A 23,234-nucleotide genomic window follows, 5' to 3' on the forward strand; every position below is an offset into this window, starting at 1 on the left:
TGCAGCCGTCATGCTCCCCTCTGCGTATGTCCATCATCTCTGTGAACACAGCACCCTTCTGCAGGGCTCTAGAGCCATAGCTTTCTAGATATCCTTGATCTGAAGTATAGCTACTGTCTTTTGTGGCTCCCTCTGGAAATGCTACATTTTTCTCCTCTTTTTTTGTACCCCCCTCCAGCTTTTGCCCTCCGTTGTATTTTAATGCTCTCCAACAGAATTTGTCTTTATTTTCCTTGTGATTTATCTTTTCCAGATAATCAGTTTAAAGTGGAGCTTCTGTGGTATTAGACTTACACATCTTCTTTATTTAAACTGGTTTTCTTTTAGGGAAAAAAATAATCTTCATTAAAATTATTAAAATCAGTGATATGTGGAAAAAAATAGAATTTCAGGGAAAATAAGCTGAAACTTCTATTGTTCCATTGAAAATTTGAAATAGAAAGCCAGTAATTACTTGAAGATATTTTACAGAGTCAGTTCAAAAACTTTTACATAGTATAGATGTTCTTCAAAAGAATAAATATTACCATTCCACATTTCTTTCTCTAAATCTGTTCAGTGGGAAGAATATTCCTTATATTTCCACGTTCATTCTGACACACCTGTCTCCAACCAGCCCTTCTTGGAGTCAGCATTAATATAAAGAATAAACTGAATCATGATAGATCTAAAAACAATCCTGTTTCAATGCGTTAGTAAACAGTAATGGAAAAATAAAATACCACCATTCGTCCTGAAGTATCTTTTTTTAATGTAGAATAGCTATAGACATTTACCTAAATGAGGAACTCACATTGGGAAGTGAGTTCTTTTTTACATGGTATCATTACTAGTGGGTATTAATGAAGATGAATTGCTACGTGTTCGAGTATTCAAAGCTAAGATAAACAGCCATTATTTTAGAACTCTTAATTTGTGAATCATACTGGGTATGACTATAATTGCAATTTTGTTTTCCATAAGAAGATTTTTCTTGATATGAAGTTATTTTAATGAAAAGAATTATTTAATTTCAACTTTATCTGAATGTTGATAACTTGCTTAACTGTGGCTCTGGAAATCTTGACAGTGCTATTTTTATGTACCACATCTTTTCTTCATAAATAAATTTTTGTTAGTTTGTAATTTAGTCACTGCATGTGTCTGCCTAAATTATTACTAATTCTCAATTACTAAAATCTGGTGAGATTTAGTACTTAACAAATAAGCATTTATTACAGTATCTGGAATTGAGAAGTGAAATAGATATGTGCTTCTGCACATCTTTCCTTGTTTTCTTTAAGAACACGTATTTTCTATTATGTTCTTAATTAGAGAACAGAAAATTTTCTATCTTATTAATGCAAGCTATTGAGGACTGGGAAATTGGGATATAGAAAAAGAAAGATTTAGATAGGATTATTTTCTAGCTTCTCTGTTCTATGTCTTACAGCTCGTTCATAAAAACCAAACCTTGGTGTGTATTTGGTTACGTTTAGGAGAGACACTCTCTGATGCTCCTTGTCAATGAGCCTAGGCAGCCCATTTGGTGCCCCCACAGGGAGAGAGTATCCCACCCTCCTGCCCCACCCCTACATACACATACACACTGGGAGCTTCTCCAGACCCCTCGGTGCCTGGCTCGCTAGATGCGCTCATCTCTGTGCGTGTGGTTGCAGTGGAGGTGGTCCTCTACATATGCACTTCTTGTGAACATTTATCACATTACCACTTTACCAAAACTATTTTTAAGCACCTGGATAAGAATATTCTGTTCAAGCCCACAGAGCTTGAGGAAAAAAGTGTCAGTGGCAGAGCTGGGGCCAGAGCACCTGCCTTTGGACTTCCCTTCTATGATTCTGTTCAGGGCACCATGACCACCTATAAGATCTAATCAAGGACAAAACATAAGAAATATTATCCTTTCTAACACTTACGTTACTAACTGTTTAGTAATTTTTTTCGGTCATCCTCAATTTCATTTTGGTGTGAAAATTAAATTGTGAAAACAGTTGCGTAAGAGGCAAGCATTAAAAATAGGCAGAGACAAGTAATAAGTGATTTCCAAGGAAAATGGAGAAGAAGAAGAAGGAAAATTCAGTAGCCCCTCATTTCGTCTATGTTACAAATTTTATTTCTACTCTGATTCCATTCTTTTGTAGATGGGAAAAGTTATACCCACAGAAATTAAAATGACTTGTCCAAGTTCAATTTAATGGAGGTTATAACCCAGATTTCCTGACTCTCCATTCAATATTGTTTCCAATATGCTATGCTGACTTCCCCTAGTTTGGGAAAGAAGGTAATTTTATTGTAGAAGTTAACTAAATCTGAAGCTAATACCACAGAACTGTGGAGAAGATCTGAATCAAGAACTCTTATAAAATGTGGTGAGTCCAAATGGGAGTTTACTTCTAAATGAATCTATTAAGTGCACTGTGTGATTCCCGGAAGAGTGTCTGCCAGCACCATTACTGTATCAGTTAGCTTTGCTGTGTAACAAACCATCCCAAAACTTAGTTGCTTAAAACAGCAGTCATGTATTATAAATATTTTACAGCAGCTAATCATTAGAATCATACCATAGCAATATTTGTTTTGTTTGTTTGTTTGTTTTTTGTGAGGAAGATCGGCCCTGAGCTAACATCTGCCAATCTTCCTCTTTTTTGCTGAGGAAGACTGGCCCTGGGCTAACATCCATGCCTATCTTCCTCCACTTTATATGACACGCTGCCACAGCATGGCTTGCCAAGCGGTGCATTGGTGCACGCCCGGGATCCAAACCGGTGAACCCCGGGCCGCCGCAGCAGAGCGCACATACTTAACCGCTTACGCCACCGGGCCAGCCCCTCCATAGCAATATTTGTATTTCTTCTTCTGCTACTTAGCTTTCTATCAGATCTTTGAGGTCCATTGTAATTAAATCCATATACTTCTTAAGTGATGCAAATTTTAAAGACTATCTTGAAAAAGGAAAGAGAAATTTCTGATTTTCTCTGACCTATATTTCACACAAAAAATAATGGTATTTCATCATAATGTAATCTGTATTTAAACTTTTTATTTTTGTTTTTAAATGAAATATTTAATAAATGTTAAAAAAGGAATAATAATAGTGTTTCGTGATTACAGATAACATTTTTTTTGTAACCTTTGTACTACTGTAATGCCCTAATTGTGAAAAATTTAAACTCGGGCATTTTTTTAAAATTACTATTGTTATCAATAATGGTTTATGTTGGGTTTTATGGATTTCAAACTGTCTTCTTGAGATTTAACTATGTCGTTTTTAAACCAGCTGGGTACAGTGTCACACTTGATCATTCATGCTGCTATGATTCTTGGGTTTGTTTTTATTTGTGATAGAAATTTTCAAGGGTAAGTTCCCAGATATTCTTCTCTGGTACGGATAGTTGTCAAGAAAGGATGTTGATCCCCGCCCCTTCGTGTAGGTGTCTAAGATGAGGCCGCCCAGCGTTCATAGTCAGTGTGTCCTTTCCTTCGTGTGCTGCTTTTTGCTCCCGTTAATGGTCAATCTTTGTACCCCTTTTGTTTGCAGTGTCTCAGTTTGAAACTGAATTCTACATCAGTGGACTTGCACCTCTCTGTGATCAGCTTGTTGTACTGTCCTACGTAAAGGAGGTTTCAGAGAAAACGGTAATTTTTTTTCACCCCAAATACAAAGGGAAGTGCGGGTTCATTTTTAGCGTTATACCCGGATCAGGTTGCCCGTGAAAGGACGCTGCTGTCATCTGAGCAGAACTTCCTGACCTATAAAATAGGGTTGGAGGGACTACCCTGCAGACCTCACGTGTTTACCTTTCAGAGGCTCCACTCATTGCCTGCTTCTGTTCCTTTGGCTGGGCAAGGGGGAGTCGTTTTTTCCTCTTTTTTCCATCTCTCTTGGTATTTTAGTCGAGAGGAATGAAGGATTCGTCTTGGTGAAAGGTGAAGAAACTAAGCTGACACTGTGCATTAGCGGAAATGACGGCGATGAAGCTAATCTGCAACAACAGGGGTCCCCATGGTCAGAGGGAATTACGGCAAGGGCAGTTCATTATTTCCTGTGGTCCAGACATACTTGTTTACTTCCCAGTGGCCCAGTAATTCTGAGTAGCTTGATTCTTGCTTTGAAATAGATTGTTGCTCAGTCTCAGTTACCAATGCATATGATGGGATGAAATGTATGGCTAATAGGAAAAAACAGAGAATCTAAATTTCGTTATACGTGACTTTGGAATGAAGCCTGTTATATATGGTCCGGGGGAGGGGCATGCACACTCAGCCTCCCTTGAAAGCTTATGTCAGCCCCATTCCCAGCTTGTCTTTATTGTCAGAGTCCAGGGGTCCTGCCAGGAAGGGTATAGGGGTGGCTTCAAGGCATAAACAAGGAGAGCTTATTGTAAAGGTTTTCTTTTGGATGCTGTGTGTAAAAGAAATTGTAATTGATTGTCTAGCCCTTTACAGTAAGTAAGCTCTCCTTGTCTGTATCCTCTCGTTTTTTTTTTTTTTTCCTTTTTTAATGGCAAGAAATAAAATAGGGAGAAAAACCCCGGGAGTCCAAGTTTTGAAGTGGTAGCTGCTCTTGAGCATTTCTCTGAGCGAGCACTTGCATTAGGAAGCCATTGCTATAGTAACCTGAAGCTCTGGGTGCCCATGTTGCTAGGCAATGGGATGCTATAGACTTTAAGTGAACACTCAAACCTAAAATCAATAGGGCTGGCTTCTAGCCTTGTTGCAGGACATCAGTTTATTATTATTTTATTTATTTTTTTGAAAATAAAAAAAAGCAGTGGCTCCTGAGGGAGTAAATACAGTGCTTTTTGATGAGGAATGTGGGGAGGATGGAGAATATGATTGAAAGACATAAGGAAAGAAGCAGTAAAATGAAAAAGGGAAAGCCTAATAAACAATTGACCAAAAAAAGAAAGAAAAGAAGGAAAGCTTTGGTAATAAAGAGAGTATTGGAAAGGGGTAAAAACTAAGAAAGGCCACTCATAGAGCAAATTAGAAAATGGATTTTTTTCAGAGGAAGAAGTGAGGGTCTTAGAGATGGCTTAAAAATGTGTGTGCCATTGTATATAGCTATTCATCTTATATAGCACCAAAGTACACCTTAAATCCTTAAATACAGAATAAACTGATAACATTAAGACAAAAGGCATAAAGAAGCATGCTTGGGGCCAAACACACCCCCCTTTTTCTTTTTTCATATCAAAAAGACAGTTTAACTGCAACGTTAAACAAAATTTGTTTTTATGTCACTCATAATATTATCCCCAAACATATTTTCAGTTACACCTTTTACATCCGTGTGTGTTTCCACACACTTGCGGTCATAGTTACAAGCTCTTCTGAATTCCCATATTTTTAGGAGCATTATTCCATTCTCTATCCATGTGGCTGTGTGTCTCCTGTCATTATTGCTGACAGTGGTTGTGTAGTCTTTCCTCTTGTTGATATACCCTAATTTATTAAGCTGTTCCTCTCATGTTGGTTTTTCTTTCATTCATTAATAAAGCACGTGTGTGTTAAGACTCATGCTAAGCTTTGAGGATCAAAGATTAACAAGACCAAATTCCTGCTCCTTGGAAGTTCACAAATGAGCAGGGCTGTTTGACCAGTGAACAAAGGTTGTGAAATAATGAGATGAGTCACATTGCTGGTGGTTTTCTTACGCATGTAAAGGAGTTATTTATATGGTCTAATGAGGTGGTTTTCTTTTAATATTACTTAGATCAAATACTTTTTTCTGTTTTGCTATTCTGATTTTGATATTTTTTGTCATTGTTATAGCAGTTAATTTTTTCAAAATTCAAACTTTAAATCTTTTCATTTTTTCTGTTGTTTCAAAATTGAGATATGTCTCATTTCTCACAGAGCTGATAAATTATGCTGTATATTCACTGTGTTTTATTTTCTCTACTAGTTGATATTTTATTACTGATTTTATTTTTGGAATGTTTTAAATGTGTGAGATGCAAAACTAGTGTAGTTGCTTCTCAGTTAACCTAACAAAATTGATCAAAGAAATCTCCGAGGCTTACTGTTTTACGTAGGGAACTTGGAGAGTTCCTGGACTTTTCCTGGGGATAGTTCCTGAGGATAGTTCTGGACTTTTTCATTGTGTTCCTTTCATCTGTGTTCTCTGCAGCAGTGTCACACTGCTTTAGGTCTTGTTGCTTTGGAAAATAGTCAAGTGTATGTTTTATGTCTGTGTGCTACATGTTCAAAAAGGTGAACTTTTAAAGTAAAGCCAACTTGATTTCAAATCTAAAGTTCACCGTTAAGTTCCACTTTTTCCACAAATCCCAGTCTCAACCATTTATATATGTAACTTTGACCTTAGTAAACTTTTTGGACCTTAGTTCCTTCATCTGTAATATTAGGAACAATAATACTTACTAAGGTTTAACTTAAGAACTCAATGAGAATAATCTGTGTATAATCACCTACTCCGTTAGTGGAACTGTCATAGGACCTCAGTAAATCATCTTTTCCCCTTCTATCTTGATCTAAAACTGTACTGTCCAAAACCATAGTCATTAACCATATGTGGCTATCTAAATTTAAATGAATTAAAATTAAATAAAATTAAAAATTGAGTTTCTCAGTCACACTAGTCACATTTCAGGTGTTCAGTGGTCACCTGTGATGCATGTCTATCATATTGGGCAGTGCGGTTAGAGAACATTTCCATCGTCTCAGCAAGTTCTGCTTTACATATAACTCTCAGTCTCTGACTTTTCAGCATTACCAGTAAGTTTACTAGTAGTGGAAGTAATTTGGATAATGGAGCAGTTTGTAGTATTATTTTTACTTTTTTTCACATTTGTCAGGAAGAGATGTAACAAAAGTTCTCCCAGTACGTGGTAGCTGTCCCCTTGGAGCTGAGTGGGCTGTAGCAGTGGGCTACTGAAATGACACAGTAGTACTTGTCCTATTTATCTCATGCAAAAGGTCAGAAAATAAAACACTGTTATGAAGCTATCTGTGGCAGGTGGTGAGAAGGGCTTATATCTGCTGAAATTATAAAACCAAGGCATTTAATTATGGCTAACTAGAATTACTTTGCATAAATTATAGAAATGTAGTTAAAATGAGCCTTTCTCCTTTCTTTTCTCCCCAGGAAAGAGAATACTGTGCCAGGCCCAGATTGGATATCATCCAGCCGCTTTCTGAGACTTGCGAAGAGATCTCTTCTGATGCTCTGACAGTGAGGGGCTTTCAGGAGAATGAATGTAGAGATTATCATTTAGGTGAGAGAGATCAAGGATCTGGCTCATATTATGTCTTATATTTATTTGTTTCCCCTTCCACTCGAGTAGCACAGCCAGGAATTTAAATTGAGGCACTGAAAGGATCTTAGGGAATATCTGGGCAGGCTTCTTAATGTTGAAAATGAGGGCATCGAGGCCCAGAGATATGGCAGAACTTGCTTGAGCTCCCACAGCAGAAGGGAGGGGTCGAGATGGGGCCAGGACCCAGGTGAGTAGGGCCTGTAGTCTTTGTTCTTGTCTTTGGTCTCTTGTCCTTACTGTTTAATGTGACACCTAACTTAATTGACGTCCAGGAGCGTGGTTCTGAGGTTGCCGTATCACTCCCAGCTTTGTGTCCTAGAAGGTGTGCTCTGAGATGGCAGAGAAGTTGTCTGGCTGTTTGTGACCGAATGCTCAGAGCCTGGAAGAGTACCTGGCACATACTAGGCACTTGCTGAATATTTATTGAGTGGATGAACGAATATACTTAGTCACTGCTTAGAAGTAGAGAACCATTCCTATTTAGTCTACGGGGGGCATCTGTGTTTGGGTGTCATCATATCCTTGAAAAAATACATTGATGAAAATAGAACAGCTTGAGCTGTTTAGGAATTCTTTCCTGCTTTAAAAACAATTGACATTTTTTGAGAATATTTTTAGTTATCATTTTGGCTAAAAGAAATGAGAGAAAATATTCTATAGTTGTTTGAGCTTTCTTGTATGAAGCCCCAAATCAGCTGAGAAATGTGAGAGTATATTCTGGACTTGGCAAATGCACGTGTGATTCACAACTGAAAGCACCCAATCTAGGTATTTTGCTCAGAGCAAACTCTGCTGCACACTTAGAAACCCTTCAGAACAGGATTTATAATTGAATTCTGCAGGAAAGCCTCACAATTGGCATTGTGCACAACATGCTGAAATGATAGATTATGTCCCCAGGGCTTGGGGCATCTGTCATTTATGCTTTAGATGGCCTTGACCTTGATCAGGAAGAAACATTTATCGCCGACTCGGGGTTGTAATTGTTCTGTAAGAATAGAACAGTGCTGTTAAGTGGCCATAAATAAAGTGTATATACAGTAGGTGAATTCTAATATGCAACAGACTTGGAGAATTTTGAACGCTATCTTGCAGCTGAGGTCAGAATGTTAATGTATTAAACACAGAATTTTAAACCTATCTTATTTCTTTTTAAGTTTTTGTATTTCCTCCCTCCTTCCCTCCCTCTCTCCCTTCCTTTCTCCTTCCCTTCCTTCTTTTTTCTTCCAAATAATTTTACACTTAAATATTTTTTAAAGCACTGAAATATGTTCTATCATTCTCTGCGCTGTGTCCCACCCCTATCTTCAAACAGAGCCAAACACAATTGCTCCAAAGGTGGACGAGTTTTCTCTTTGTTCTGAGTCCCCTGAAAACACTGCCAAGCTTTCTACTGTTGAGTCACCGGAGTTGTTCCTCTCTTCTCTCACTTACAGAATACTCTGAGGGGGAATCACTCTTTTACATCGTGAGTCCAAGAGATGTTGTAGTAGCCAAGGAACGAGACCAAGATGACCACATTGACTGGCTCCTTGAAAAGAAGAAATATGAAGTAGTTTTGTTTTCACTTTCTTGAAAGTATTGACTTGTCTGTAACATAGAGAGGATAAAAGGTTTTTGTAATAAATCTTTCATGTCTGAGTTAGAATGCCCTAAGCTAAAAATATGTAAGTGACTAATAACTTTCCAATGTTCTTTTCAGAAATTAGGGGAAAAAAGATTACTGTTCAGTGGAGGAGAGGAGTTGATGATAGAGGGAGGGAGTGGGTTAGATCCAGCTTATTGAAATGTTTATTTTGTGGTTTTTCAAGGAAAATAAAATAGAGCTAGTGTTTCACAATTGCCCATTTGGATATTTTAGTGAAATCATTTATTTTGTGCTTATTTCATATGTAAAAAGAAAGCTATCAAATTAATACTCACTTGGGATAATTTGAACTACCTGTTGAGAGAAAATGATGTTGTCCACTTCATTGAGTCTTGATTAAGACAAATTTGAGTAGATAATGTACCATCATGACTTTTTTTAAAAGGGGAAACATTTATTACCTTTAATAGCTGCAAAGGAATTATTGTGTTGGTTTAGTTAGAGAAACTCTCTGGATGGCCTTATATATTAACCAGCTAAAAACAAACAAACAAAAAATAGTTACTTATTTGTTGCTTTAAGTTTGTAACCACCTAAAAGAATTTGGAAAAAAATGTTTTTAATTTATAAACATTTAGAGTCCAGGTATTGATACCAAGTTGATACCCCAGTTATTACCATATTGCTTTAGATCCAGAAGTTTCTTAAATAACTTTATGTTTGAGACATTTGTGTTAAAGTAATAATTGTAAACATTCCAAAATAAAAATAAAATCAGGGATTTTTAAAATCTTAATGTAGATATACCTAACTGTATGCATATAGTTTACTTTTTATGTTGCATAAAGGAAAAGTGCCCCTTTGTCAATATGTGTCATACAGATTTAAAATGATGGATGAATTTTTTTGTTTGAATGTACCAGATTTGGTTGTATTTTGAATTGTGTCTGCAATGTGATTCCAATATCCTAATGTGGAAATGAATTCAAATGGAAATAAGAGAAGTCTTCATTTCGGTTGACTGCTTTTGTTTGAGTTTGAATTCAGTGAAGTTCATTCAACCATAACATTAAAAATTCCGGTGCTTGAAGCAAAAGCCATGGGAAAATGGGGCTTTATGTAGTGCAGAACTTTAAAGCATAATAAAGATGGTGTTTATAACCTCAACATCTCTCTTTCCCACTCTCTCCCATTTTCCCTCCCTCCTTTTCTACTCCTTTTATCATGCTTATGTAAATATAGGAAGCTTTGATGGCAGCAGAAATTAGCCAAAGGAACATTAAAAGACATAAGATTCTGGTAAGTGCATAATTCTATTGTTTGAAACATAACTTTACCTTTCAGTAAGTTATAATGGGACTGAAAGTAATTTGAAAAGAACAGGTTCTTTTTACTTTTTGAAAATTTATTTCAAACTAATTCTCCAACCTGTAAGGTCAAACTATTTCATTTTATTGAATCAGTTTCTACTTGTAAACAAGAGACTTGAACACCTGCTAGGAGGTAGTTTTAGGTAATTTGGAAACTGGATTTGTGAAATACACTTTAAATACAAAACTTTCCAGTTATGTGTGGGGCAGTTTCTTTAAATCGTAGGTAAAAATCACATTATCACAAAATTTATCAAAAGAGTGGTTTCATAAAACTAGATTGCTTTGGTGTCTCCACAATAACAGATTCAATTGATTTTGTTATGGAGACTAATCTAGGACATCAAATACATTTTTATTACATTTCAGACTCTGGGAAAAATACAGTGACTGAAAGCCCATTTCTTTGCTAACTGTGACAGTGAATGTGCAGATGGAAAGCAGAAAAGAAATCTTATCCTCTGAATGTGAAAGGTCCTTAGAGATCCTCTAACCCAGGACCCTTATTTACAGATGAAAATTGGAAACTTAGTCTTCTATGGCTATTTGAGTTTCAACACAAATTCCTTCTGCCTACACTTTCCCTACCTTAAACTTTTCTGTAAAACTCCACATAAAAGCCTAATTCCCAAAGAGTGTACCAGCAGAATAATCCAGGAACTAAAAGGAGGAGAGAGAACCATTCATTTTTTTTTCCATTCAAAATTGTGGGGAACAAGCAAAGATTATCTAGAAATGGAGCAGAGGGCATTCCAGCCAATTGAATAGCATATGTGACAGTGTAGAGAAGTGAAACCGCTTGGCCTGCTTGGTGATATGGGGCAGTTGAAGAGTTTATACATATGTAACAAGAGCCAGATCCTGAAGGGCCATGTGTCATTAGGAACTTGTCTCTATCTTGGAACCTTTATTTATTTTTTTTTTCCCCCCAAAGCCCCAGTAGATAGTTGTATGTCCTAGTTGCACATTCTTCCAGTTGCTGTATGTGGGATGCGGCCTCAGCATGGCCGGAGAAGCGGTGCGTCGGTGCGCGCCCGGGATCCGAACCCAGGCTGCCAGTAGTGGAGCGCGCGCACTTAACCACTAAGCCACGGGGCCGGCCCTGTCCTGGAACCTTTAGAAGACAGTTTAATCTTTCAGTGCCACATCAGATTTACTTGTTAGAAAAATTCTCTAACGGAGATGAGGTCCATAGGGAGGCCAACTAAGTTGGGAATCAATTAGGTATGATTCCCTTCGTGGTATGGAGGTGGAAGTGATGAGACCTGCAGAGTTGGTAGGAATGGAGAGATGAAGATAGATGGAAGAGGGCCGGCCCCGTGGCTTAGCGGTTAAGTGCACGCTCTCCACTGCTGGCGGCCCGGGTTCGGACCCCGGGCGCGCACCGACGCACCGCTTCTCCGGCCATGCTGAGGCCGCGTCCCACATACAGCAACTAGAAGGATGTGCAGCTATGACATACAACTATCTACTGGGGCTTTGGGGGAAAAAATAAATAAATAAAATTATTAAAAAAAAAAAAAAGATAAATGGAAGATATGGTCAACTGGACTCTTTGGGATATGGTGACTGGCTCTGTGTACAGAGGAGAGTGAGAATGAGAAATCTAGGCTGACTCCCAGTCTTGAGACTTGGGCCTCTGGTGGATGGTGTTGCCATTCACTGAGAGAGAGAGACTGTGCAACGAGGAGCAGGATTGGGGGACAATGAATTCTGGTTTTGACACATTGAGTTTTGGCCACCTATAGGACATCCTAGTAGACCTCAAGAAAGAGATCTAGACTCAGAAATAGATTCAGGAGAGTCATCAGCAAACAAGTGTCAGTGGAAGGCATGAGTATGGACCAGTCCGTGCAGGGCAAGTGTCTAGTATCAAAGAACAGAGGACTGTGAATGGAACCATTGGGAACGCTAACATTCAAGGAATAATGTATACAAAACAGATTTGGAACAGCTGGAGGAAGGTTGTGTCATGGGAGGTGGGAGAGGAGAGCATTTCAAGGTAAAGCGAGTTAAATGCTGAAGTAGTTGAGGTAAGCAGGTCAAAAGTAAGACAAGCTCAGCGAGTCAGTTGTACGTTGGGTCTGGTAATATGAACGTGACTAGCATGGCTTATGTATTCTCAACATGCTCTAGGGGGTGAAAAGTGAATAGGAGATTACGAATGTAGACTACTAGGCTAGCTGTGAAGTGGAAAAGAGTGAAGACTGTGGCTGGGGGCTGTGACATCATGGGAAGGTTGTTGGTGATGGAGGTATTTTGTATAAGAGACACACTTAGAATGCTTATGCTAAGGGAAAAGCTACAATCGGGTTGAAGTTAGAGGAGTGCAGAGAAAGGATGAGTGGCAGAATAAGCTCCACTATGGGGAGGTGGCATGGACATGAGGAGAAAGGTTGGAGAAATTGGCTCTGCAAAGGAGACATTCTCTTCTCTGAACCTGGACAGAAAGACCTTCCATAGATATGTGATATATGGTCTGTTTCAGAGAAGTAAGGTTAGGCACCCTTTCTTTACTCTGTAGTTCCTACAGATTTGAAGTGTGATTTCCTAGATAGTAGTCATTAAAGTGAAAACTTAATGAACAAAGAACTACATGTATTTTCTTTCACTCTTGAAATGAGCGTGTCCTGTACATTAATTATGCACAGAATTTCTTCTCATAGCACAATTAATTTCATACCAAGCAGGCAGAGAGAGAAATGGGCCCCTGCCATTTCTGCCATGCAGGAAGAAATTTCACAAAAACTTTTTTGTGCAGAAAGTAGAAGTTAAAATTCAAGTTTGTTGTATGTACTGCGTTTAAGCTTCTTGTGAAAATGCTTTTAGATGGAATTAGTATTTCATAAGAAGAGTCATGGGGAGATCAAGCAAGAGCTCCCACGTCTCTGGTGACACTGGCCACCCCAGGCCCCCTCAGATCCGAGGTGGAGTAAGTGAATGAATGTGAATGCTCTGAAGCCAGTCACCTCCCTGCTTTGAGCCCCAGTTTTCTCATCTGTAAACTCATGGGTTTGAATAACATGTTTTTGAGTTCATTTTTACTTTAACGTTAACTTTAATATTTCCCTTTAATATATTATTCTGTCATTTCATTCTTCTTACATTTCTTCAGACTTGAGATAGAGGAGACAGGTCGCTCACATTTTACAGATGAAAGCACAAGCAACAGTTTTGTATCCAGTGACAACAGGAGATTGTTGGATCCTGTCTCTAATTATTGGAGATTTCTTTTGTAGAAAATTTGGGGGCAAGTTAGGAGCCTTTAAAATAACAACATTACTTATTTTTTAAAGATAGTGAATTCTAAAATTTGTGAAAATACAAGTACATTTAAATGTGCTTAAGAAGGAAATGAGAATAATTAGATAAATATGCTTGAGAAAGAAATGAGCATGATTACATAAAGCAAACTAAAATGTGTAAACAGGTTCCAGTCTGGTGCTCATAGGGCCCTAATGTCATGGCCTGCTCAGAAACTGAGACTCAGCTTTTCAGTTGTTCCAGTTAATTATGAAATTCCTTCATTTAATTTTCCCTAGGATATTGGCTTGGCATATATAAACCACCTGGTGGCGAAAGGAGAATATGACATAGCAGCACGGTAATAATGACATTTTCACAATTATTTGTTAATATAAATAGAATTGAGCAATGTTAATAAAAAAATGCAGTTGACATTGTTTTACATCTTTCTAACGGGTAATTTTTGAATATTAATAGTTTTAACCACAGAATACATTGATAGTTATTATTTTCCCACCTACTTCTCACTTTCACCAAAGGAGAAATGTTTTTTCATTTTTTGATGAGAAAGATGTTGAGAACCATGAAGAATCTGAGATTTTACCTGATTTAGAAGCTAACAAGTTAGCCTGGCACATTTCCTGGGTGCTAGCAGAACACGTGAGGCTCCTGGGTCAGAGACACAGGACTCTCTATCTTAGCAGTCGTGGTAGCAAGAGTACCAGCACTTGCGCCAGATCCCATAGTGCAACACAGTGAGGGCCAGGGGACCCCAAGCTTAGGGTATCTGAATCTTTTTTAACGTACAGTAAGCCCTCCTGCCCTTGGCAACAGAGGAAGACGTTATTTTTATTATACTGGACAGTAAACACATCTGCCCTTTGCTGTGGAGGGAGACACTATCTGTGTCCCCTGATTCCAGGGCTGTTCACTCTACAAGCATCCTTGAGAAGATAGTCCAGAATAAAGGCAGGCAGTGCCTCTGCTCACAATTCAAGGAGAATTGTCTCCCAACAAGAGGGTGGCAGTTAAATGGCAGTGATCAGACAGACCCCACACTCCTGGTTTGCAGGGTTAATGGTGGGCAGAAAACAAAAATGTTATATAGTGGTCATGGGGGTCTGTGTGAGTCGCTCCCCCTGGAGCTGTGCAGTGCCTGTCTGCAGGACTACATCTACATGGCAGCCCGGGAAAATAGGCTTCACACCTGCTTTTCCTCACCTGAAATTTAGGGAAACGTGTTTCTTTGATGTGTAAATTAAGTAAGGTTTCATTCATATATAAACACTACTCCAGGTTATATACTATGGTAAGATTCTAATTTTCTGAAGTCTGATTGTAGTCCATTACTTAAAGCCATTCTAGAAGTGATTTAAATTGGCACTTCTGGGTATGTTGAGATTTCTTCAAGGCAAGGAAGGTCCCCAAGCCAGCAGTGCTCATCTGGATAAGTAGGAAGCTCAGAGTAGGAAAATGGTCGGGAGAACCCCTAATCGTAGTCTTCTGAAAGGGATTCATCTTTATTTCTAAGTATTTTGTATTAATTTTCATGATTTCCATTAACCTTGTATATGCAATCAAGTGAGTAACAGTAATACCTTTATGCTCATTGGCACTGGAGATGGAAATTTGTGAAAACTCTGGGATGAGAGATTTATTTATCTAAGCCCCTAGGGGAAATGTCTACTTATTCTGTCTCTGTTTCTTTTTTTATTTATACTTTATTTATTTATACTATCTCCCTGGGATGTTTTTACTGCCAGCAAATGCCAGAAAATTCTTGGGAAAAATGCAGCACTCTGGGAATATGAAGTTTATAAATTTAAAGAAATTGGACAGCTTAAGGTAAGCAAATCTTTGTTTTTCACTCTTAATTTTTGCATGTAGAGTTGAGATGGAAATAAAGTTAAGACAATAGTAGTCAGTTCTTTATTGGAAAGTGAGTATTATCTCAGCTGGAAAGAAGAATCCACCCTTTAGAAATTAGTTTCAAAATATAACCCTAGTTTATATTTTATGTGTATAAAATATGTACAATATTACATATATGATGTGTTCATTTTCTTATCTCCTTCCAATTCTCTCTGTTCAGATGAAGTTTTCCTGTTCTTTTCAATGAATGTGGAAAACAGGTATAATCTCATCCATTTCAAATGTACTGAAGAATTAATGCATTTTTCAAATAATATTTTACTTGCTAGAAGACAAATGGAAAAGTTTGACTGTGTAGCTCTAACAAAGAGTTTTGATATTTCATTTTTTTTTTATAGTTTTATTTATTTATTTATTTCCCCAAAGCCCCAGTAGATAGTTGTATGTCATAGTTGCACATCCTTCTAGTTGCTGTATGTGGGACTCGGCCTCAGCATGATCGGAGAAGTAGTGCATCGGTGTGCGCCCGATCTGAACCCGGGCCGCCAGCAGCAGAGCGCATGCACTTAACCGCTAAGCCATGGGGCCGGCCCAATATTTCACTTTTTTATCTTTTAACTTAGTGCACAATCTCCAAATTAATGAAGTATTCCTATGTTTTTTTAAAACATTTTTTCAAACTTTGCAATATTTGTGGGCCTTTTCAGTGCTCTCTTGGAATGATGCTTTTAAAAATTCCCAGTTAGGACTGTGGTTACCAGGGGCAGTGGGGGTGGGGGGAGGGGAGTGGGAGGTGGGCACAAGGGGTGAAGGGAGTCATATATATGGTGATGGACAAACAAAAATGTACAACCCAAAATTTCACAATGTTAGAAACCATTAAAACATCAATAAAAAAAAATAAAAAAAAAAATTCCCAGTTACCCAGCTGGCCAGCCCTGTGCCTCCTCTGTGCTTGCCCCAGAAAAGTTGCTCTTCCTGGGGGGCTCCCAAGGACACTTCTTTTCATGCTTATTGGGCTGCTCCTGGAGGATCTTGTCCAGTCCTGTGGCTGCGTTTACACTGATGGCTCCATAACCTAGACCTGTCTTTTGAATTCCAAATCTATGTTGGAAATGTGTGATGGCCTTTTCTCCTTGTATGTACTGCTGATAATGATCACTTAAATTAATCTGAATACATTTCCTTCCCAGATTTGGTCCTTCTTCTTTCATTCTGTGTTTATGATATTGCAGTGTACCCATTCCTCCATGCTTAATAGCTCAAAGCCACTGTCTTGATGAGAACATCTAACTTACCTCCTTATTCTATGTAATCTCCAATTCTTGTCAGTTTTACCTTGTCACTGTCAATTGGGCCTCTTCTCTTCCCTTACAGTACCGCTGCCTTAACTCTCAATAGATCTACAGGCAACCGTAACCCAGCGTTAGCTGTTTGAAAAATAAATCTGCTACTCTCACTTTGCTAATATCTGTTGTTTCCCTCCTGCCTGTGGGATAAAATCTGAATTCCTTTCATGACCCTGTTTCCCCTTCCTCTGCAGCCTCCTCTGCCTTCAGTGACCCTGTCCCACATCTGAGCTACTCAGACCTCCCTGAGTACAAAGTGTGCTTTCATGGCGTCATGCCTTTGCTCCTGCTTGTCCCCCTGCCAGGGCACCCTTTCCCTTCTTTCTTTGCCTGATAGACCCTGGGCATCTGTGATCTCTGTTTCACTATACAAGATGCGCCACAGTACCTTGTTAATCCCTCTCTTATAATACTTACCACATAATATTGCAATTGGCTGGTTAGATGTCTGCATATCTTCCCTCTGGGGCTGTGAGCTCCTTGGGATGGTGACTCAGTCACCAGTACAAAGCATAGTGATTTGTGTGTAGTGCACTGCAGAGTCATTTAACAGTGTTTGGAAATTCGACCCTTAACACACCACTGATATAGCTGAAGAAAACAAGCTATATTTCCCCCTAATTTCAAAAGATGATTGTGAATTTTTAAAAATTGATATATTTTAGTTGAAGGAAAGAAAGATTAATAGATGACCTATAACTCCATAATTACTTAAGAAGTTGACTTTTATCATCTCTGTGACCTTCTTCCTCCTGTTATTTAGATTTTCATTAATTTATCAGGAAGAATATAGAAATAAAGGTTAACCTACGGAATTTCTTTATTCATTCATTCATACATACATATATACACCTCGTGTATACGTTTGAAAACATATTGTAATGTGTTGTAAGAAAGTAGAGTTAATTTGAATCTCTTTAAAATAATTTTCCAAAGTACTTTGTTGTCTTAAATTTTAAAAGTGAAAATATACTTTTATATTTTCTGTGTAATTGGAGTACAGTTTTGTTTTGCCACTTTTTAAAGAATTTTTTTTTCCTTTTCCTCCCTTAGGCTATAAGTCCTTATTTGCCAAGAGGGGATCCAGTTCTGAAACCACTCATCTATGAAATGATCTTACATGAATTTTTGGAAAGTGATTATGAGGTATGACATTCTGACATGGTCATATTCACTTATTCTCAATGGAAAATGTTAAGAAATTTAGAAAAATAATACAGTGGAGCAACTGGTTTGAAAGACATAGATTTGCAGTTGTGTGTGTCAAATGAAACTGAGGTAGATAAAGTTTGATGACAACTAATGTTTATGTAGACAATGAAAATCTCTAATCTAGGTACATTTTGAAGAATTTCTTAAAGCTACCTCCTTGGAAGAGTTAAAGATAAGGACTAAGTGCCATTTGGAGGACCTCGTAAATTGAATAGCAGCTGCTGTTGACGCCTATACTACCCCTAAAGAATTCAGAACTTTCTAAAGCTTGAGACTCAGAACTCGGTTTGCTGAAGGAGGATTCAAGAGAAATTGGGAGGCAGGAATGGAAGGGGATGGGAAATGATCTGTTTGCTTATTGGTCAAGGAGAAAGGCAGTACTTTGCTATATGGTAATTTTATACACCAAACAACACTATAAATAGCAATATCCAATTTTACAGATGAGGAAAGTAAAAATTAAAGAAATTAACTTGCCCAAGGCCATACATTTAAAAAATACATGTGCTTGGATTTGAATTTTAATTTGATGTTTGCATACATCCAAAATGGATTATAATTTTTAAAGTTCATTGATTTAATACACATTTATTCAGGAAATATCTGTTTAGTGCCTACTATATTCCAGGAGTATGTGAGGCACTAGGCTGGTGAATGTGAATGAAATGATCCGTATTGACTGATAGTTCCTAGTCTGTCACACCCAAGCACGTAAACCAGCAGATCTCAACAGGGGCTGATTTTGCCCCCCAGCGGACATATGGCAATGTCTGGAGTTATTTTTGGTTGTCACGACTGGGGAGTTGGTGGCAGTTGGTGGCTAGGAGCCAGCAGGGATGCTGCTAACATCCTACAATGCACAGGATAGCTCCCTTATGACAAAGAATTATCTGTCCTCAAGCGTTAACAATATTGAGGTTGAGAAACCCTGATGTAAACAGATAAATTATTATATAATATGCTGGGTGGTCTAATAAAGCTATCAGCAAAGCTTTGTGGCTAAGACTCAGTCTTCTCCTCCTTCTGACCAGAGGAAAAGAGGAGATTTCTGGTGGGCAGGTTCCAGACAAGACTGGGAAGCCCTTTGTCAGAGCTGTGACTCGTGCTGGGAGGATCCATAAACCAGGAGATGTGGGACCGTGGGCTGCTCTTCTCCAGCTTCTGCCCAGCCTTCATAGTCTTTCATAAAAGTGGCACCATCCGCAGCTCCTTATGGAGCTCAGAGGCCTAACCCAGTGATAAGTTTTCATTTTTGGTGCCTCACAGTGTGCTGCAGGTTGTCACTGCCTTCTTATATTCTGACGTTAGGTTTTCAAGGTAAGGAAGACTTTATTTACAAGTTGCCCCTTTCCCACAAGAATGTGAGGTGGCTTACAAAGAGGTTAACACAGAAATAGAGGTGATCAGGCTAGAGAGGGGTAAGAGAAGGAACTCCTGTGTTTGAGTGCCTACTGAGTCCTAAACACCTTGTTAAGATCATTTTTTAACCAATAACTGATTCATTTTAAGGAGGGGTAATATGGCAAATACTATGTTTTAACTCTGAGATGATTTTTAGATCTTAAGATCTAAAGGGACTTTTGAGATAGTGATCCCTTACCCTATACCTCGAGTCTTTGGTCAGTTACTGTCAGCCAGCTATTCCTGGATACGTAAGATCAACGCATGCTGATGCCTGGGTGACCTGTGTAGTTCCTTTACTTTTATAAGCCTGTATTCTGATCATAGGAAGGGATTAAGTGCTTTAGCATGAATTAAACTTGAACAAAATATTTCTTTAATAAGCACACATACTGATGGAGCCAGCATTTCCTTATCTTCTCTTATTAGCATGTGTTGTAATACCATAATCCAGTCTTCTCTAACAGCATGGATCTATTCCTTTCTAGATCTGTACAGAAGAGTTTATGGTAATAGTTTCGGTCATTTATGCTGGGTACCAGCTGACGTAGGCCAGAGGCTTGGTTCCTATTCATTTCTTATTCAGTTCAATTCAGCATTTATTTGGAACCTACCATGGTCTAGAACTGGGCTGAGTACTCAGTTGGATCCAAGAGAAATAAAAAAAACACAGTCCTGGTTTTCAGTGGGTTTACAGGCTGACTGGGGAGACCATATTAATAAGCTTTAAGCAACTAGGAAATAAGCCAGGCAGAGCAATATGTTCTATAACAGAGCTAAAGAGAGGCCATTATTGGCCATAGTTATTGGAAAAGGTTTCTTCAGTGAATAAAGACTTGTGATGGACTTCTGTTTCTTTCCAGTATGTTCTTGGTACACAGAGTGGCTTTCATAAATATTCCATCTTTGTACATCTTCCCAAAAGAAAGAGGATTATGAGTGTTGTATGAAAATGATGGAAAAGAGTATGAACTTGAATTAGAAATACTGAAACTTAATATACTTGTCCTCTTTTTTTTGCTAAGGAAGTTTCGCCCTACGCTAACATCCATTAGCAATCTTCCTCTTCTTTTGCTTGAGGAAGATTAGCCCTGAGCTAACATCTGTGCCAGTCTTCCTCTATTTTGTATGTGGGCCACCACCACAGCATGGCTGGCAAGTGGAGTAGGTCTGCGCCGGGAATCCGAACTCGTGAATCCAGGCTACTGAAGCAGAGCGCACAGAACTTGAATCACTCGGCCACAGGGCTGGCCCCTACTTGCCCTGTTTTTAAAGTAATGTAATTTAATCATAAAAAGCAATTTAACTATTTTTATGGTTCTGTTATAGTTCTTTCACATGGTTCAACTCTTACTGAAACCGTTTTAAATCCTGTATCATCAACATTATCCTGTTGATTGATATGTGGAAAACTTGTGATTGAGACTGAAAGAAATAAGCATGACTTAAACCTAGAGCTTGTAGCTGTTTTTTCCTGAATGTTTTTGGAATGTCTACCTGGCCAGTACTATTAAGAAGGTTATAAATAATTCGTTTTTATTGTCATAAGCTCTTATAAACAATTCGTATTTTAGCTTCCATTTTTCTCAGTTTCATGCTTAATTTTGAATTAAATTGTCACATAATTGATCAGATAGCAGCGTTCTGTAGCAACACTTTTGATCACATGTGGATGAAAACTTTGTGCTGCTTAATAGCACTAAAGGTCAGATTTAAAAAAAAAACAACTGTACTTCTCTGGAATATTGACTTCTCAATTTTCTTTTCTTCCTGGAAAGGTATAAAGTAACAGTATTTTCTTGGAGGTAATGATGCTTCATGACTAATTTGTACCGGGTTTCTACTGAAATGCGTATAACTTTGCTCGTTAATTTACAGCCCATAGAATTGTTTTAAATAGTTACACTTTGTTTCATAATATTAATGGCAAATGTATAAGCATGTTAAAAGTGGGATGATTTCTATGACATTTCATTAATGAATACTTTTTAGCTTTTTATTTCCTCTCATGGGCACTGAGGTGTTTTCTAACTTTGCCCTCTCTATCGAACAGCTCCCTGATAACTGTGTCTGCTAATTAATAATCATGGCCACAGGGTTGATTTCATCGGTATTTCTTAGCACGTTTATTCAAGGATGCATGAAGCCAATTAAGCAGAGAAAAGCCTAACGTGAAATGTAGTAAATGTTTATTTCGGTTTATGTTGGAGTTATCATGCTTTTATCACACAATATGAGGGGTCATTTTGTCTTATGTTGTATTAGAAGTTGGCAGTACTGTGAGGCTGTTGCATGAATAGGGAAAAGAGAAAATGGAGCCAAGCTGTCTTCTTTCCCTGAACAGTGTTATTGCTGGTCTTAGGGCTGCTGAGAGCTGCCAGTATTTTGAGTGGAAATCTTTTCAGACTTTTTTGTCTTATAAAGAGTCTTAAGAAAACAGAAACTTGATCCAAAGTATCATTTTGGTTCAGAGAACATTTTAACGTTCTCATTCAGTAGTTTTATAAAATATATCATCTTTACTTAGCAAATCCTCTCCTCAAATCTCTAAAGTCAAACTGCAATCATGCTCATACATAGGAAGGTTGCAGTTTGAATGGAAATGTGTAGCCTGTTGTTCTGGTCTCTTTCCATCCTTCTTAGGGTTACTGTAATAGAAAGTGGTGGATAGGACTTGAGTGGAGACCATATTCCTGATTCTTTTGTGATTTTCTTCCTACCAAATCCTGGGACTTTAAAGCAGTAGATTCTACCACCCTGTTTTCACTGTTTTCATTTCTAAATGTCATTTAAACAAATTGAAAGTAGTTCATTAAAGCATTAGTTGAGTTATCATTTAATATTAATAACATGAGTTTTTTCCCCCAACAATATGAACATAGTTATTTCCATTTGCTATCTTTTGAATACATCTAAGCTTTTTTTCCCCTAAAAGTTGTCAAGGATCGGTAAGTAAACTGTTCTACTGTACTTTGTGTTTAAAAAAATCTGAGGGCTGAAGCAGGAATCAGGAGGGCGGAGGACACAGAGGATGCTGGCCAAGAATCAACCATGGGAGGGAAATAGGATCCAATCCTTAAACAAAACTAGATTTAGAGGCGGGAGTGGAAGGAGGACAAAGGTGGTAACTTGCTGAAGTTGGAATGCCAGGTGATTCCACTGGGAGAACAAGCGCCGTGTGCAGTGTGCTGTCTGTGCAGCGATAGCTGCGTGACCAGTGCACACGGCGGCCTGACCTAAAGTGCATACAAGGTGGTGAGGAAAGTAGCTGACTTGGACAATATCTGTAAGAGAAGATGTCATCCAAACGTCATAGTTAGTCCAGAATGAGGACGGAGGGGGTCAAACCTAAACTCTGTGCAGTGGTACTTTATGGAGGGACCAGGGGGCCTGCCTTACTTGTGCATTTCATGAAGTAGCAACAAAAGTGGATGGCACCACCTGCTTCCCAGGAGTGTTACATGGAGATGAGTGTGCAGTAATTCTCTGCCTCCCCTTGCCATCCCCAAACCCATATTCTGAAAAGTGATGTTGTGTTTATGGACCAAAGTTTTAATCATTAAATTATTTTGTCTGTTTACATGAATACTTTTACGCATTGTTTAAACTGTTTGGATTTTGTTCTGTTTAGAGAGTGTTCTTCTTCTCTTTCTCCCCCTTGGTTAGGGCTTTGCCACACTGATCCGAGAATGGCCTGGAAATCTGTACAACAATTCAGTAATAGTTCAGGCAGTTCGGGACCACCTGAAGAAAGATAGTCAGAACAAGACCTTACTTAAAACCCTGGCAGAATTGTGAGTATATTTTGGTGCTTCTTTTTTCAAATCAGTCTACAGGAAAAGTTTTTCATATTTTAGAACTGGCAAACTCTGAATGGGGAGGACACAGAAGAGGGAGACTTTCATACCATTTTCCT

The 23,234-nt window shown here is 38.3% G+C and overlaps 1 protein-coding gene across 2 annotated transcripts in view; it reads left to right on the plus strand.

Moving 5' to 3' along the window:
- VPS41 (VPS41 subunit of HOPS complex) overlaps nucleotides 1-23,234 on the plus strand; it is a 171,680-nt gene that overhangs the window by 116,321 nt on the left and 32,125 nt on the right. For both annotated transcript variants that reach the window (XM_004441474.3, XM_087435816.1), the window contains 8 exons: nucleotides 3,539-3,636; nucleotides 7,109-7,238; nucleotides 8,717-8,832; nucleotides 10,111-10,167; nucleotides 13,781-13,842; nucleotides 15,248-15,329; nucleotides 17,759-17,851; nucleotides 22,985-23,112. In XM_004441474.3, coding sequence (XP_004441531.1) covers nucleotides 3,539-3,636; nucleotides 7,109-7,238; nucleotides 8,717-8,832; nucleotides 10,111-10,167; nucleotides 13,781-13,842; nucleotides 15,248-15,329; nucleotides 17,759-17,851; nucleotides 22,985-23,112 — 766 coding nt within the window. The remainder of the gene's footprint in view (nucleotides 1-3,538; nucleotides 3,637-7,108; nucleotides 7,239-8,716; nucleotides 8,833-10,110; nucleotides 10,168-13,780; nucleotides 13,843-15,247; nucleotides 15,330-17,758; nucleotides 17,852-22,984; nucleotides 23,113-23,234) is intronic.

Source organism: Ceratotherium simum, chromosome 1 (assembly GCF_057802395.1).
Source record: "Ceratotherium simum simum isolate JZ-2026a chromosome 1, ASM5780239v1, whole genome shotgun sequence".
Lineage (NCBI taxonomy): Eukaryota > Metazoa > Chordata > Mammalia > Perissodactyla > Rhinocerotidae > Ceratotherium > Ceratotherium simum.